Source organism: Primulina tabacum, chromosome 16 (assembly GCF_025594145.1).
Source record: "Primulina tabacum isolate GXHZ01 chromosome 16, ASM2559414v2, whole genome shotgun sequence".
NCBI lineage: Eukaryota > Viridiplantae > Streptophyta > Magnoliopsida > Lamiales > Gesneriaceae > Primulina > Primulina tabacum.
The window spans coordinates 9,364,337-9,383,265 of record NC_134565.1 but is presented as its reverse complement, the minus strand read 5'-3'; the positions used below and the strand labels follow the sequence as shown (position 1 = coordinate 9,383,265).

The following is an 18,929-nucleotide window of genomic DNA, read 5'->3' as shown; positions in this document are numbered from 1 at the left end:
TATATCAGACTGATTATTATATGTTGCGCACTCATGTATTTTAAAAAAAAAATTAGACCCAGATTAATTAATTGATCCTAATGTTGATTAAGAAGACGAATTAGGTTTGGGTCCCTACATAAAGAGTCCATTCTTGCACAATAAATTGGTCCAAGCCTCTTAGCTATTCCCTTAGCTCCTTTTCTTGGTTAACTCAATGGTCATTTCTTGCATAATAAGTTTGTCCAAACCTTTAGCTCTTTTAGTTCCTTCCTTGGTTAACTCAATGGTCATCTCTTGCACAATAAGTGTGTCCAAACCTTTAGCTCATGGACAATTCTTGCTCAATAAATTTGTCAATTCCCTTATTTCCTCATTTAGCTCCCTTTTTGGTCCTTTTAGGACAAATATGGTTGAGCTTCATTGAGCTAAAATATTGAGTCCTTGAGCTGGGGGTTTACTCCTCCGATGATGACTCTTTGATTGATGTGGTTTCTTATAGCATAGCTTCCTGTTGAGCTAATCTTCGAGCTTTCGAACTACTTCTTATAGCTATGTTAGCTGAAAATTTAAGTTTATATTTGAGTTTTATTGTTAAGATTAAAGTTTTTAACTTCATTTCGAGTTTTATTTCTTACATGATTTGCTTCAAAATTCCGGGTTCTCACAGTGGACATCCTTGTCAGCCCAGTACTGTGGTTTAGTCTGATCAGGCGCACTATGTTATGGGTCACTTAGTTTGAAACATATCTCTATGCAAAAATGATGATAATATGCATATTTAAGTATGTATGATGCAAGTACGTTTTTGAAAAAGTTTATGAAATGTTGGCACGTCTATGTTTATGCAAGTATGTTCAGAATTTAAGTACATATGGGCTACTTTAAAAAGCGTGTGTTTTATTATGTATTATTTGTTATGCTGAGTTTATTCATGTTGAGTCTTTAGACTCACTAGACTTGATCGATGTAGGTGAGGACGAGTTTGAGGAGACGACGGGCGGAGACCAATGAGATGACTCGGACTGGGCGGAGGACTAACCCGAGGACCGCTTAAGTTTTAAGGGCTTCTATGCATGTTGAACTCATTTACTCTGATTTTAACGAATTAATTTTTGTTGTTTTAAACAAGCACTTGTTGCACGTTCGTTTACATTTCAAATATTTGATCAAGCATTTTATTTACAAGTGAATTTTATGAGGTTGTTAATTATTTTAAAAAAATTATTTTTCGCAACTCTTAATTATGTTCAAAAGTACGATATGTTACATTGTTACTCTCAGAGGTGATCGACGGGAAGAATGTGTGGAAAATGGATAGATTGTCTCCATGACTAGTATTCTCTGTATCTTCGTTACGAAATCTTAATTCTAAAGTTCCATTTGTCTCTTAGTGTTTTTTTCTTTTGTCGATGGCAATACAATGTCCACCGTATGATGTATTGTGATAATATATAATATGCGCATGTAATTACAGCCGGCTTACATGAAATCTTCTTACTTTCCAGTGCAGTTCGCATACTGTGGCAGTTGAAATCTTATTGGTGTAATCAAGATATTATCGATAATTCTCAAAATTTTGAACAATTTAATGGTACAAAACCAGCCGGATTAAATAAAATCCAGGTTCCAAAATCGAACTTTCCAGTTTTATCATCTCCTGTTAGGAATTAAATGAATTTTCAGAAGGAATTTTTCCCTCAAAAAAATGGAATTTGTTTGTAAATTTTTTGGTGAAATGTCAATTTTAGTACATATGTATTGATGCGCGACATTTTTAAGCTTGTAAATTTTATTAAATCAATTATAGTTCTATTACTATGTTTTGACTTGAATTTTAGTCTTCATCAAAAAAAACCATGTAATTAAATTATCATATTATCATTAAATTTTTATAATTAACATGATTTATTTAATTAACAATAATATTAAACATTTAATTGCATAATTTTGATTAAAATGACTAAAATTCATCGATGTAACATAGTTACAATACTATAATTAATTCAACAAAAAGTACAAAACTAAAATTATCACATCCAATAGTAGAATTAACTTTTGCCTGACTTTTTTAATGATTCGATTTTTATCTGCCTTTACTAGTTATTCAACTTTGATATGGTGAAAGCTAAAGAAACTTTTTCTATCCAAGAAGTATTTCATTGTTGAAAAAAAATCCCAAACGATGCAAGTTACTGGTTGATATTAAGAATAGCCACTAGTACAAACTTTCAGTATATGTACATGGATACTCAAATTTGAGAAGGATCAACGATGCCAACGTAGATAAAATCAAGAAACACAATTGTTCCTTACTGATACGCGATTCCTGCGACGTCGCCGAGTTCATTGTGTACATGCATTCTTCATCAGGAGTCATTTACTCTAAGTCAACAAATGTACCTTCGTTCTCACGAAGTGAATTATACCACTGCTATCTGAATAGAAACTAGGGTGTTAGGACAGTAGTTGTATATGGTTCTTGCCAGCGACTTCAGAGTACCATGATTTCCATGCTTCGACATAGTGCGAGAACATGTCTTTTAAAGCTGAGAAAACAGCAACGAAACAAGTTTCTAGTAATCAAAATTTGGGCAGCATTAGGGAAAATTATTGAGCATGTGTTTTAATAGTGGTGTACATGTGCTTGCACTGCATTCTCCTGTTTTGAAGCCACTTAATGAGGAGTCTCCATTTATTAAGTGTGGTTAAAGAATGGAAGGTTTTTTCTTCTTTCCCACATGTATATGTATAGACAAGAAATGGTTGATGTAATTTGACTATTGAACTAGACAAATAATCAATTGATGGTAGCTCTTTTAATGTTGCTGAAATCAATTGTGTAAAGTACCTTGATTATGATACTGAGGCCGATAACTGGAGGCTAGACTTTCCCAATCTATGACCTGTTTTTCTTTTTCATCTTGAGAAGTTCCGACCTTGTTCACATTTGCAGGAGCAAAAGGACCGAACTGGTAACTCTTGCCTCCTGTTTTTGTCCTTTCAACGTCATTATCCAAATTCTCCTGTTTAATTTGAATAGGTGTATGTGGTTTGAGGAAATGGGATTTATCCCCATCCACCTTGAACCTCTTTATAGTAGCATTAGTAAGGTCAGTTCCAAAAACCCTCTTCTTGGACTCACTCAAAACCAAGGAATCCACATTTTCTTTATCAGGTTTTCCATTCAGCCCCAACCATCTGAAAGCAGGTTTCCTTGTTTCAGGATGATGAGTCTGAACATCATTCAAGAGATAGATTAGAGCTAGAGTCACATACATTTTAATATTTTTAAGCATTTTCATGCAAAAGTTTATTGATGAGAATAAAAGATGGAAGTTCTGTACAACAGTTCTGGTTTTATAAAACTATCACTCGATAAGATGCCTCACCTTCTCAATAAAATTCATGGAAGACAGCACATTAGCTATATCGTACAGTCTTCTAACCTTTGCTGCAGAGTTTCAAAAAGTAAACGTTAACCAAACGGGTCCGGTCCTGCATATTCAGCAATAACGTAACAAAAGCGAAGGTACATTACTTCTTGTAGTCATTGAATTGCGTTTTCCATCCCCAAGTAGTAGTTTTGCAGCATCATCAAGAGAAATCAAATCCATCTAATGAACAACAAACGTAACATTATAAACTGTGAAGATTACGAATAGAATAACCAACAATTGCGATGAATTTAAAAATTATCTTACATCAGTGCAAAGGAAAAGCTTAACAAAATTCCGCGTCAGAAGCCCAAGAGACTTTTCTTTTCTATTTTCACCTAAATATGGAAATAAATAAATCAACGAGTCAACGCTTGCAGTGTCAAAGATTAAGAATCAGCCGCAATCCATATTGAATAATGAGGAGTAAATGACCAAGATTAATTACCAGATCTGTTTGACAAAGAACATTTAGGAACAGAATTAGAGTCCGATTTTTCGGTTTGACTTGAGTTGTTCAAATCTGAGCACATCTCGTCGTCTTCATCATCTGAAGTCTAAGGCAAAGAATAATGTCAAATAAGATGATGAAGAATCCTGCAATCTGATGACACCCAAGAATTTAGTTGTGAGAAAACATCATGGTGCTTTTTTATAGAAAAAACATCATTGTGCTATATGTAAAAGAAAAGAAAAACTTTCATTTCAGTTTAGAACTTTCATTTCAGTTTAGAACTTTCAATCAAGAAATAGGCAAAGAAATCATTAGATAGGAGCATAATACTTTCTCAGAGCAACTTGTTTCAACTGCACAACCATTCTCCTTTAAGCCCTCTTTCTGCAGGGTGAGAAAATATTAAAAGATCGTGAACATATAAAATCTACAAATGAGTGAGAAAAAATTAAAAGATCGTGAACATATAAAATCTACAAGCCTCAAAGAAAGCACAAATCAGTGAAAAAAATGTTATTTACTTTTAGGTCTTCCAGAGCCTTAGGGATTGCCCCATACCCTTTCCAAGTATAGCGATTCTTGGCCTTCCGTGCAAGAATCTGAGACACAGAAACGCAGAATGCTAATTTGCAGGTCTAAATTAAAATCCCATGTACTTAAATTCCCAACAATTCACTAAATCATGAAGAGGTTCAAATTTTAAAACATCTTACGCCAACGCTTTCCAAAACGTTCACGATATCATAAATTCGTCGCCTTTCCACCCCTGCAACAAAATTAAAGGAAATCCCAGATCTAGATTACCAAGCAGTGTTTTTAGGAATCAAAATTCGTACAGAAGCTCGTTAAAACCATACTCAATTAAATTTCAATGGGTGCCTTGCCGATTCATACCAAGTCGTGAAGCTGCATCGTCGAGTCCAATTGTTTCGATACCATCTCTATTATACAAGCTCAGGAAACTGAACAAACAAAAAACAAAGTCAACCCAGAAATTTTCCAAACCACAGCTCGTGCACACAAGTATGAACTTGAAGTTTCAGCGAAATAAACCCACGAACACACGAAATCGAAAGAAATAAGAAGATTGGGTCCTTGATTTAAGATGAAAGACAAAAAAAAATTACTTGGAGCATAAGAGACCCAGAGATTTCTGTTTGCGGCAATATGGCACATCTTTAGATCCAGAATCCATGGCTACCGCTGCATGGAACTTGGGTAAAGGCATGTAAATCTCTTCAAACAAGTATATCAATCTGTAAGCAATAACACAGATGTATATACGACCAAAACACGCACAGTAGGGCGTATCACTGCATGTGCTTGGAGACCGTTAAAAAGGGTTTGTAAAGCGAAATTCGATCGCGAGAATTTGTCGATTTGGGGGAGGGAATTCGAATGTTTGAAAATGGGCCATGCAAAAACAGCGGGAATTTGAACATTATTTTTGGATTCTGAGACGCGCCGGTTAGGCCGACATTACTGTTTTGACCTCACAGGAGCGTGTCTGTGTTCTACTGCGGCGGGGGACAATCGTGGAAATTCGCATCTGGTTGGGTGATTTGCGGGGAATCGGTCACTCTTCTTTAGTAAGAACATAGTAAATATTGCAATTTGTCGTTATTAAATTGTGTCAAAAATTCAATCTTATATTTAATATTATTTATATGTGTATCGTAAAATGAAATTTGAAATTGAGAGACTCTTAGATATTTTGTGGAATTTATTCACTTTCTTTTTAAAATATATAAAATAATTAATTTCTTAATGATTTTACCAAATAGACTCTATTGAACATGTATAATTTGATATAGATCATGGGTTTGCATTTGGATTGAAATATTTCGATTCTATAAAGTAATCATGAGGATTTTGAAATTAACTAATTTATAATATAACTATTTGATATCTGAAATTATTGCAAGTCGATTTATTCAAACAAATAAATTAATGTGTTATTATTAATTTAAAATGTATAGTTTCAATTTCACCTTTCCAAATGCAGCTTTGAATTTTTATTCGACCTAACATGTCAAAAATCGAAATCAAGGATTTGAAATCCATATTTAATCCATCAATCCAAAACAACCTTGGATATTTGTAACATATGGCATTGTCATGAAATGATTATGAATGTAGAGTATGTAGAAAGATTTTCTATTAGGACATATTTCTCAATTTTTCTATCTAGAAAATTGTGTTTACCATTGTATCCTATAAATAGTAGTTCTCGGTTACGAATAATATTTCGAAGTCATTCTCTCAACTCACTTTTATCTCTTCTCTTCAATCTTTTCTGATTATTTTAATAACACGTTATCAGTACGAATGTTTTTGAAACGTCAAATACTCGTTTTTCTTTTAAAATATACTATAATTTTTTTCTTATTCTATTCATTCGGCCGAACCCATACTTATATATAAACATATTTAAAAATACTTTTGTACCATTTAAAAATAAATCAACAGACTATTATTTGAAAAATCCAAAAGAAAGTAATTTGAAACAACAAAATCGTAAATCGTCAACTAACCTTAACTTTAACATTTTCAAAAATAATTTGACTCTAACATCCTCTAAGAATCATCATAAGTCATAAAATCTTAAAAGTAACTCAAATCATTTAGCATAAGTCATAAATGTAAATCATAAACATAAGTGCGGAAAAACTAGTGTTGGTCCTCGAGTTGTGTGCACCTTCAGTACAACAAGATCAAGCATCAAGTCCCTCGCTAACATCAATATCATGCTCCCCTGAATCAATCACATTTAGTGAGTCTATTGACTCGGCAAACCTTAACCATGATAACAAATAATACATATAAATTCACATGCAACAGTGAAAATAATTTTACTTAAAATAGCTTTTCATGAACATGCATAAACTTAAACAATTTTTCCTTTCATCATATACATTTTTCTTTTCATCATATACATATATATTTTCCTTTTATTGAATTCAGATCGTTAATTGTGACTTTTGTATCAGCTGAAGGTCGATGAATCTATCTACGTGTAACCACAGTATTGGACGGCGGGGGCATCAGCAACACTTTCACCCGTCAACTGAGCATTAGCCTATCATATCATCATATCATGTCGATGGAAATACGATCGTCGGGCTCCCTCTGGGGCCTTCTCCCGTAAACGGGCTCCTTCTGGGGCATTTTCTCACACGATATCTCCAATCATATCATCTTATTACCGTATTAGTCACAATCACTTCACCTCCTTCAACTTTTCATATTTCATCACTTATAAAAATTCATGCACATATAAATCATTTTTCTTTTAAATCAAGCATACAACACATCTTTTAGTATTAACATTTCATCATAAAATTTTATAAACATTTAACGTTATTTATAGCATTCGGGGAACTGTCAGGACATCTATTATTTTTAGGTGTAAAATGACAGTTTTACCCCTAGAAGCATAACTTTCCATATTTATCTCTAGACCTCGAAACGCCATCCCAAATCATTCCAAAATTTACCTATAACCTTAAAACACTCCCTTAAATATTCCTTAGGCTTAAAATTTAGGTTTTTGATAAATCTCTTGATTCTTTTTTAAACTTAGACGTACATCCCGGTTTTGACTCGTATTGATTCGAAATTAACCAAACTTTACCAAAGCTTAATAACACCTAAATAAACCATATTCAATCCAAACCATGCCAATCAAGACCCATGAACTAGTCTAGAACAGCTACTGAACTTCAATCCTATTTTCGAAAACCCTAGTTGGATCAAGCCATGCATTCCTTCGCTCCTAAGCCCCAACCTCGTGACCAGCCCCTAACTGAAACGACCTCGATTTTTTTATCATAAACTCGAAAATACTAATTAAAATAGCTTAAAATTTTCATAAATCACAATATTTTAACATTTAAACCTCAAGTGTATCAAAATATCCCTAAATCACTGATTAACCAAAAATCCGACGTCGACCTTTAAAAAGATCAACTAACAAAAAATTAAAGCATATAAATATCTCTAATAAAAATCATTAACATAATCTTTAAATCATTAATCTATTTAGCTAATTCGGAAATAAACGATCCTCGGGTATGTACTGCTGCACTCGACCCACTCAATCGTCAGCGCCTCCCATAAATCATCAAACCATGCATCATACAAACCTAGTGAGTCTAAAGACTCAGCATGTTCTAAACATAAATAACAAATAATACATATACAATCACATGCATTAAAATCATATTTTTATTTAAAATAATCTTTTGAACATAAATAAATCATTTAAAATAATTTTAAGCATAATTAAATCATTTAAAAACTTTTGAGCATAAATCATATATCATAAAATCATTTTAATTGTAAAGCTTTCAATCATGTATCATTTTGGGTGAAGTTTGATCCTTGAAAGTAACTAATTTTTATCCTCCGGGCGACTAATCAGTCTTCAGCTCTACATTGCCCAACGAGGTGGGCACTAGGCTCCACCATGAAAATACGATCGTCGGGGTCCTCTAGGATCTTTTCCAATACACGGGGTCCCTCTGGGGCCTTGACACGTATATGGGCTCCCTCTAAGGCATTGGCCCTCACGACATCTCCACAAAAATTGTAAGTTCACTGTTCCCTCAAAAAACGAATCTCCCACATATCATATATCATTTGTCACAGTCAATTCACATCTCTCAAAATATTTTTCTTTTTCTTTTAAAATAATAAAATAACACAGTTTTCCAAAAATAACATTTTAAACAGTAGAAATTGCATAGCTTTACCCAAAATCATAAAATATCATATTTTCATAAAAATCAACATTTTAAATCATACAACATCATTTAACATGCAGTATGATTCTTCGGGACGCTGCCAAGCTTTTACGTATTTTCCTAAGTGTAAAATTACCGTTTTGCCCCTAGACGTAAAAATTCTTGATTTTTTATTTTTCTCACTTTCAATGACACGGGCATATTCCAAATAATTATTTAAGCTTAAATTTACTTTTTCATAATTTTATTTCGCTTAAATCTAGTCGTTTCAATTAATTCTTTAATTAACGTTTCGAGAGGCAATTAAATCCCGGATAAATTCAAAACTCCATAATTTGATCCCAAATTTTAAACATAACATTTTAATACCTAATTTACCCTTGTGAGCCATGACCCACACCCGTGGACCCATGGTTCCAATTTTATTCTTTTAAATCTCGAAATTGACCCTCACTCGAACACACCAAGCCATCTCCCAATTTACTCGAGCCACGCCCGAGCCACCTCGAGCCAAACTCAAGCCAACCCACCTAGGAACCCTACTGACCAAGCCCAGCCCATAGAACCAGACCCTAGCTTGCTCAAGCACTCCTGGAACCAGACCCAAAATGTAACGTACCGTACTTTTAACTACTTAAAACATTTCATAAAACTCAAAACTTGATGGGCCTCGGGTTTAGCCTCCCGCCCAGTCCAAGCCAGCTCACTGGTCCACGTCTCTCGTCTCCTCAAATGCTTCATCACCTGCATCGATCAAGTCTAGTGAATCTAAAGACTCAACACGTATAAACTAGAAGTAACGAGTACTAAATAATAAGATCACATGCAGCTTTAAAATAGAACGTACATACTGGAACTTGAACTTGCATAAATAAACTTGAACATACGTACATACATGCATAGACGTGCAATAACATGAAACTTTTCTTAAACATGCTTGCATACTTGAACATACTTAAACTTTGTCATTTTGCGTAGAGACATGTTTCAAAGCAAGTGACCCATAACATAAATCGCCTGATCAGACTAAACCACAATACTGGGCTGACAGGGACGAATCCACTGCCACATAAATGAGATCCCCGTTCATGCTTTAACGGGTGGATTGGTCCCCGTTCATGCTTTAACGCTTTTCAATCCTGATCTAAACTCGTTCATGATTTAACGTGGTGGATTGGTCCCTGGTCATGCTTTACCGCTTTCCAATCCCATACATTAATTGGTCACAAGACATTTAGCATACCTCAAAAACTTAAAATATTTTCTTTGCACGTCAAACATACTTACTTGGCGTTGAGGGATTCGTTGGATCTCGCTTGGGGCCACTGCTGCATATACTAACATGAATTTCAACACTTAACTTGCATAACTTAGACGTAGGTATTCTTGCTCACCACCGAATTAAATAGATAGCTTACGACATTCTAGATCACTCGGGACTTGACCTCGTTAAATCGTCGTACTAACCCATGACATCGAACCCCGAACAATCTCTAAAATGATGTGTGAACATTTCCCAAAAATAAAAGACTTGAACTTACTATTAGAACTTGAAAAGAGGTGGAAAACCAAACACCCTCACAGAATGTGTAACGCCCTCGACTGATTTCATAAAATAACAGCGGAAATTGAAATAATTTACTTAGAGGAAAGAAGGATTTAAAAAAAATTCTCTTGACATGAATACATTTTCAAAATATATACAATCACAAGTACATCCATGATCAATAAATTGTTGTATCAAAATACAAAATATCATTTTTGATCATGTCAAAATGTTAACAAAATATCTTTCTTCCTTCCATCTCTTGTATGCATATGACCTCGGCTCCAATCAACGTCCCGGCTCGTCACTATTATCTGCATCACATGAATAACTGAAATGAGTATAAAACTCAGCAAGTGAAACTCTTACATAACAATCTATACATATCATACTCTGTAAAACATGACTTTGAAATCATTAAATACCATATAACTCTTAAGACATGAATAACATAGTATAACATGACAATAACGATGGTATTTCTCTTTTCTCTGGTGGATTGATATCTAAACAGTATCTCTGTCTCTGTACCTATATCCCATCGATATAAATCGATTACTCTGTTGGGATATAAGCCTATGGTCGTTGATCAACTAATTGCATGCAATCTCTGACTATCTATTTATCAATCCAATAAATCATTTGAACTTTCTCTTGGACATTAAAACAAACACTTTGAATACTCTATTCATTTGCATTCCCTTTTATATAATTGAGACATAGAAAAGCCTCTAATACACAATAAAGTGTATCCATACATAACATGAATCAAGTGGAAGGGAATAGCATATTAAAACCATTGAAATACAATACATATACTTCATGTGAGCACAAGAAATGAATTCAACTTACAACCAATGGAAAGCTTGATTCTAATCTCTTGGTACAAATCCTACAACAATAAACCATGTATTGAATCATCAACTACTTAATAATCACAAACCCATACCATAAAACCCATACAATCAACGCAATCACACATTCCATGATTTTCCCCACACCATAATCCAAGAATAACTTAAACCACAAGATTACCTTAGCTCCTTGAACTCAAAATGATCTTGTTCTCACTTCAATAATCCAACTAGGAGCTTGAATCAAAGGAACCAAAGAAAGAATTAAGAACCCTAGCTCTCCCTTGACCTGAAGAACCGAGAAAATGAGGAAAGAATGAGAGAAATGAGCCAAACCCTTGTATTATATCACTTAAAACTCCAAAACACGACTTTACTGTTCACGCACCGCAGGTGCGCTAACTCTTCCACCGCGGGTGCGCGAGGTAGTCTGTACCACTTCCGAAAATTCGAAGAAAACGACTGCGGGTGCGCTGCATAATGGACCGCGGGTGCAATAGACCTACTGCCCAAACACCACGGGTGCGGTAGCTTTCCTGGCGTGGGTGCACTGTCCCCTAAAGCCAACAATATCCTTTGCAACTAAAAATCGAATCGCAACGTCGCTTCTCCTCATATTTTGGCAACGCTCTCAACATGAAAGTTGCACCTCTATGTCTTATCTAACTACTCAGATTGGCCTCATACCAATTGGCTCAACATACAAACTATCATGAATTTAATCGTAACAACGCTACAATATAACTACACATCATCTAAAATCAACAATACCCTAAATCACAAATCGAAATTCTTAACATCAAAACTATACTTAAACTTGACCAAATAGTCCATAAACATAAGAAATCTTAAACCGTACCGTTCACCAGGCTTGGATATTACAGAATGAGCCGCGCTCGAGCGGTAATATATTACCGCTCGAGCGCCAGGTCTATTGGACATTACTCTCGGACTGAAAGGGTGGCGCTCGGGCGGTAAGAAATTACCGCTCGGGCACCAAGCTTACAAAAATAAAACTCTCGACAGTGAAGGTGGCGCTCGGGCTGCAAGAACTTACCGCTCGGGCGCCGAGTGTACTGTGCTCCACGATTTAGAAACTTATTCTCCCCAAATTCGATTACACCGACAGTGAACAACGCCTCGAGACCCATCCTAGGACACTAAGACACCGACTCGACTTCACAAAAATGCCCCAAACGTTCCCAAAGAAACGACGCACCACACGCAATGCAATATACCCATAAACTCAATTTTTAACACCAAAATAGTTTTCACGACTACTCGCTCTCCCAAGTGCCTAACGACGCGAAACAAAACGTCAATGACCTTCCCAACATCATTAACCACATATCTAAACGCAGCAGTGATCACCCGTCAATCCCCAACGAAGCCTGCAATCATAAAGCTTCAAGAACGCATCAATAACATATTTTCAGAAAACGCAGTTTGAGCAGTCCCACGAAAATCACCATAACTCACTCAATTTTTATCCAAATACTTCAAATTTTATATCAAATCGAAGGTATCAAAAAGTACAATTTTCATGTTGAAAGTTTTCTCAAAATTGCGATCGAAAAATCGCAGTTTTTAAAAGAACAATAAAAACGAGATTTTTCAGATCCAAAAACGTTCAAAATGCAATCTAAATGATTTTCGCTCAAACTTTACACTTCACACATGTATTTTTACGCATAAAAACAACGCAACACATACTATGACATGATCGACGCAGGAAAAATAGAATATATGTGCCTTATGATGTTAAAGTTTACCGAACCGACGATACCGAAGTGGAGATGGCGCGAGGATTGATCCGGGACGATTGTGGCTCGATTTTTCTTGCACTAAAGCACACGAAAATCTGCTGGAAAAGAGAAGGAAATGGGGCGGCTGCAAGAACTTGTAGAACCCTAGGTTTTCTCTCTTAGAAATTATTCAAAAATCTTAAAATATGTGTGTGTGTTTGTGTGTGTGAGTGTGTGTGTGTGTGCGTGTGTTTGCGTAGGAAATAAGGGCAAATTTTGCTTAATTATCTCATTAACAAAATAATTAAAGTATTATCTCCCTACTAACCTCTAATTACAAAAATCTCTTAATTAAAATAACAATGTACAAGTGGAAATGTAAGGCTCGAGATTATTATTCTTCATTGATGTGATATTTGGAAGATATGAGTATGCATGACATGTAATGAGATTATGAAGGGTTGCATAAAGTCTAGACCGCACCCGCGCTACGAACAAGACCGCACCCGCGGTTGATGGACAGAGAGTTGGAGATTATTTACAGAAGTGACACCGCACCCGCGGTGCATGGCCAGTAGGGTATGAAAGTTGCTACGGGAGATTGAGCGCACCCGCGGTGCTAGACAGACCGCACCCGCGGTGTTGTACCAGTAGGGTCAGCGCATCCGCGTTAAAAGACAGAGCGCACCCGCAATCGAAGCTTTCGGAAAAGTTGATGTATATCATTACACTGAGCGCACCCGCGGTTATGGAATGAGCGCACCCGCGGTGCGACGTGCAGCATGAAAAATAAGCCATGTTTCCTGGTGTTGCATGCAGTATATATATATAATAATTGCACGCCTTTCCTTCACAAAATTCAGAAAAGGGTCGAAGCTTTTGAGAGAAAAATCCTTACGCCTTTTGTGAGAAATCCGTCCGTCTGTTTTTGAATCCGACTTCAGTACTGTGTTCCTATCGACGCAGGCTACAACTGGACGTAAGTTTCGTTACGTTTAGACATGATTTGAATTTATGATATTGTCAGAATTGAATATGAATCAGGTATAATGTTTTTGCTACAGTAGACATTGTATAACTGAAGTCAGATTAATGAATAGACTGTTTATGAAATTGCTATGAATTTCAGAGTTGATTTAGTTGAGATTATATAACAGAGTTGTGTTATTATTCAGATTTTGAGTTGTACTGATACTTGTTATGAATTCTGGTATTATATCTGTGATGTTGAGATAGACGGGGTTATCGTGACTGTATTATTATGCCGTCGAAACATCAGTAGATTGATATTGATCAGATTCAGTAATGATTTCGATTGTATCGTGATATCATTGATATGAATTAGATTGTACCTTGTTCAGATATGGATTAGGTTATATACTGATTTGAGTATTGATCAGAACAGGTCTTGAATTGAGTTATATACTGATATGGTATTTATATGATCGTCATTATCAGATTTGGATATGGACAGATTGGAATACAAGACTTCGTCTTCATCAGACCGAGAAGAGAAAGGTATAAATGGATGTCAATTGGGAGATCGACTTGAGTTAGATTTAACTCGAGTTTCCCTAAACCACATACTTGTATGGTATTGTTTTTATACCTTTGTGTTTTAATGAGAATGTTTATTCTATTGAATTAGAAGTAGAAAGCAGAGAGCTATTAAGTAAGAGTCACTGACAGAGGGGTTAGATTTTGACAGACTTGTCACTGACCCATTGCACATTGTCAGAATAGGCTTAGTCTTGGTAGATACGCCAAGGCACTGGACGTTTGGTATATCGTTATGCTTCAGATACAGATAGCATTCTATTCGATATAGATTAGACCAAAGTCCAGAAATAAGAACGTACCGCCACTGCGACTGGTAGTAGTAGGTGGGAGACTTGTTACGTTCTTATTCACCGGGATCCCTAGATTAGAATGAGAGATGAGTCGAGTTTTAGATATTGAGACTAGAATTTGATTTACAGATCCGTATTGATTTATGTTTCGTAGATTACGATTCATGTTTTATTTACAGACTGGTATGGATACATGTTTTTTGATTATGCTACATGTGATAAGATATAATTCATGCTTTTATGTTAATTCAGTTAACTGCATGTATACATTATTTATACTGGGATTTATTCTCACCGGAGTATCCGGCTGTTGTCTTGTTTGTATGTGTGCATGACAACAGGTGGGGCAGTATCAGGGTCAAGAGGATGATGAGAGATCGAGATTAGAGTGGTGATTCCGGACTTAGAAGTAGAATTGGCTTTCAACACTTGATGTATAGTGGTTGAACCTTAGACTAGTTTGAATAATTGTTGTACATTATTGTACTTTTATACTGAGATGTATATTAGTTAAATTCCATTACGTTCCGCACTTATATTTTAAAAAGAAAAATTTTTAGACCCTGTTTATCTTAATTGATAATTAAATCCCAAAGATGATTAAGAAGATGATTAGCATCCGTCTCCCCACAGGAAACCTCTAAGAATTTAAAAAGAATCATAAATCCCCCTAATAATTAAATTAGGCTTTTAAAATACTAAAACTTAGTAAATCATTTAAAATGCCCCAATCCTGACTTAAAATAAAATACCACAATAAAATTTTGCCAAAAGTCGTCACTGGTCTCCTCCTCGATCCCGCCTCGAATAATCGCCTGAAACAAGAATCTCGAAAAATATTTTAACGTGCATCACATAAACATAAATAATTTAAAATAATGCGTTTAAAAAAATCATGCACCACTAAGACTCCTTTTAAAATTAAATAAATTTTTTAATAATTAAATAAATGCATGGGTTATACGGGTACTGAATTTGGGCTCTACACAAAAATTATGTGCGTGAACCTATCCTCGCCCAAGACTCCTAGTTAGCTTAGGGCTCCTCCAGCCCTCTAATCACTGATCACCCACGACCCTCACTAACCCTAGACCAGTCCCAGACATATCATGGACCACCACCGAGCCCCTACCCGGTGCAGCAAGCCACCGAACAGCCCCAACACCCCAGCATCAACCTGTGCGCCTCCATGTTCTCTCACGTTTTCTCGAGCCATCAGCCAACCCAGCCACTCCAGCCCCTGCCCCAGCACTGGACCACATTCCTTAGACTCTAAAGGACCCACTGTGAGCCTCCCTGCCCTAGCCACAAGCCCCCTTGGCTGCTGTCAACCTCACCAGTTCGTGCGATGAGTCCATGCTCCACGAGGCTCCTCCAAAGCAACGACCAAGGAGTCCTAGCGATGCTAGGACTCTTCCTGACCCTGACCCTCACCCTAACCCTGACCCACGTCCAGCCCAGGCTCCAACCCAAGCCTTGACCAAGCCGTGAGCCCCCATGCAAACCATTGAGCCACATGACTCTTGTGCAATCATATAAAACCCACTGTTGCCATCATCTTGTTTCCTTCGATTTTTCCAGCTTTATTACCTTTAAATTTTGTCATGTTTTAACCATATTTCGTCCTACATTGGCAGCGTACTCGTTTGATTTAAAACGTTTTTCATATAAGCGTAAAAACAATGTATTTTTGAAAATAAACGTTCTATCGTAAAAATATTCAAACACATTTTTTTCATGCATAAACAATTAAATCATGCATAATATGATTTGTATGATATTTAAAAGGGCTTAGAAAACGTGAATTTGCATTTATAACGCTCGAATATACGATTGTTGGCGAGGGTGCGACGTTGGATGACCGAACAACGAAGAACACAAGCCTTTTCTTCCTTGATAAATTTCGAAATTATTGTGGTGTGTGTGAGGTGTATTTCGGCTGCTACTAGGTTTTAATGTGTTGTTTTGAAAGGCTATGTAACTTATTTATAGATTTAATCACACTAATGGGCTTGAGTTTTGGGTTTGCAAGTTTAAGGGTAATTGAGCCTACTTTAAATAATTAAATTGGGCTCAATAACACTTATTTAATTAAAACATAAAAGTTTATAAAATTAGTTTACACAAAAATAATATTTTTTATCTCTTAAAACTCCTTGTTTTCCCAAAACCGGCTTCCCGGGAAAAATCGAGCTCGACTCGTATAATCGAACTCCAACATTTTTAGGAAAATTAAATATTTTTTAATCATACTAAGACGCCTTGAACATATTTAAAGAAAAATACATATTCTTGTTTCGGTCGTCCCCGGTCTCCTTTCCCCTGCCTATTATCGAATATTCGGGTAAAATCCTTAAATTTCTTGTAATCGTGTCATATTATCATTTAATTATGCAATCATACATTTAATCATATAATAAATATCATGCTAGCATTTAAAATCAATTAGATAAAATAATTAAGCAATTAAAACAATTTTGCATGCATGCGGTTTACGTATGTTAGTTTTTCGGATGTTACAGTAACCATCGACCCTAGGACCATGACCATACCCTAGATAAGCTACTGGACTGAACCTAAAGGACCTAAAAGCCTCAGCCACTCAACTCGTCAACTACAACATGTGCACGGCTCCTTACTCGTGCGATCACTCTAGCCTTCACACCCAGCATCGTTCAGCCTACCTAGGATCATGGCTCAGCCCTCTTGAGGCCCTTGGATGATCCCTAACCGAAGCTAACAGCCGCCGGCACCTAGGAAGCAAAACCGAGCCCTAGCTTCCCCTCAATCTTCCAAAACGTGCATCCCCCTCTCCTAGCTTGTGTCCTGCCCTTGCTCGGCCCTTCAGGGACCATCCTCCAGCCCTTTTTTGGTCTCCTAGACACACCCTAACCACAGCTAGTAACCGTGGTCCTCGAAGAGTCCTAGTCGAAGAGTCCTTGCCCCACAAGGTTCTATTTTCGAGCAACCTCTTCCTCCTTCACGTCCAGCCCTCGTGTCAGCTTGTCTAGGCCCTTAAACCATCTTAAACTCATCCCTTACCATAGCCCTATGATGGCAGCTCCTTCATGCATCATTAACACAAGTTTTGGATCATGAAATAATGAGTTTTTAACATAGCATTGCATAAAAACCAAAATAATTACAAAACCAACATGCTTTTCATGCAAATATGCATCCAACTATGGTGTGATAGATGAGAAAAAGTAAAATTAAAGCGTGACTTTGAGTATATTATGCTAAAAAACATTTGGCGATGCGAAAAACGTCGACGGAGAGGGACCCTTGTTGCGTTTTCCCTTCAAGTTGCATGAGTTCCCTTCCCAAAAATCTTGTGTGTGTGTGTATGTATGTATCTTGGGGGAGGGGAGAGTCCTAGTAAATTTAAGAGGGGGTGGGGCGTGTGTTATGAGGGTTATGGGGTAAGGGGTTTGGGGCTTTTATTTTAATTAAAACTCATGGTCTAGGCTTAGGCCCATTAACATTGTATATTAGGCTCATTAGGTCCAATAGTTAATATATAAAATATTTTGTTTAGAAAATGTTGTGAAAATATTATCCGAATTCTCAAAAAGTTCATATTTTTTGTCGAAAATCGAATACCGTTTAAAAATACATCTCGGCGTATAAAATCACCTCAAAACACCTCATTTTCAAAAATACCACACATGTACCATATATTAAACAATTAAAAATAATTTTTTAATTAAAATATTTTCTCTCATATGGTCCCCGGTCTTCGTTCCTCGATCGCATCTCGAATATCTTTTATTACACAATTTTATGCATTCTAAAATAAAACTATATTTTAATCATGTTAACATGCATATCATAACTAATTCATGCCATTAAAATTATTTAATTAATCATTTTTCATTTTTCCTAGATTTGCATGCAGTTGGATTACGTCATCGTATATGCATAAAGACCTTTTTTTGTCACGTTCATGGGTCATTAGGCTGAACCAAAATGGGCATCGGCCCATATCCTTGCACTACTACTGGTCATGGGTCGTTAGGATGGTCCAGCATGAGCCCTAGCTCATGCTCATGCACCGCCACTCATAAAATATCCCACCCATAGAAAGTGATTTCTTTTGCCTCCCTCGACACATGAACCCAAAACCTTCAGACTTAAGTACCTAGCTAATGAAGAATGATATGAGTCTTTTAATATCATGTTCGAATACAAAACATGTTTTAAGATTTCTAATGCATTAATCTAAGCTAAAAAGATCCATTTGATACCCACGAGCATCAGAAAAAAAAATCTTTGTCAAAAGAAGAAACAATATTGAATTCACTGTAGATTTAGATTCA

General features: G+C 36.1%; 1 protein-coding gene across 1 annotated transcript; it reads right to left on the bottom strand.

The window, feature by feature from the left end:
* Nucleotides 1–2,196: 2,196 nt before the first annotated feature.
* On the bottom strand, nt 2,197–5,366 carry LOC142529125 (E2F transcription factor-like E2FE). Its single transcript, XM_075634524.1, has 11 exons — nt 4,998–5,366; nt 4,765–4,832; nt 4,584–4,636; nt 4,392–4,469; nt 4,201–4,254; nt 3,865–3,973; nt 3,684–3,754; nt 3,521–3,596; nt 3,372–3,433; nt 2,831–3,215; nt 2,197–2,528 (listed from the first exon to the last, which is right to left on the bottom strand). The coding sequence occupies exons 1-11, from the start codon at nt 5,096–5,098 to the stop codon at nt 2,437–2,439; spliced, it is 1,149 nt and encodes a 382-aa protein (XP_075490639.1). The 5' UTR covers nt 5,099–5,366; the 3' UTR covers nt 2,197–2,436.
* Between the last annotated feature and the right edge of the window lie 13,563 nt (nt 5,367–18,929).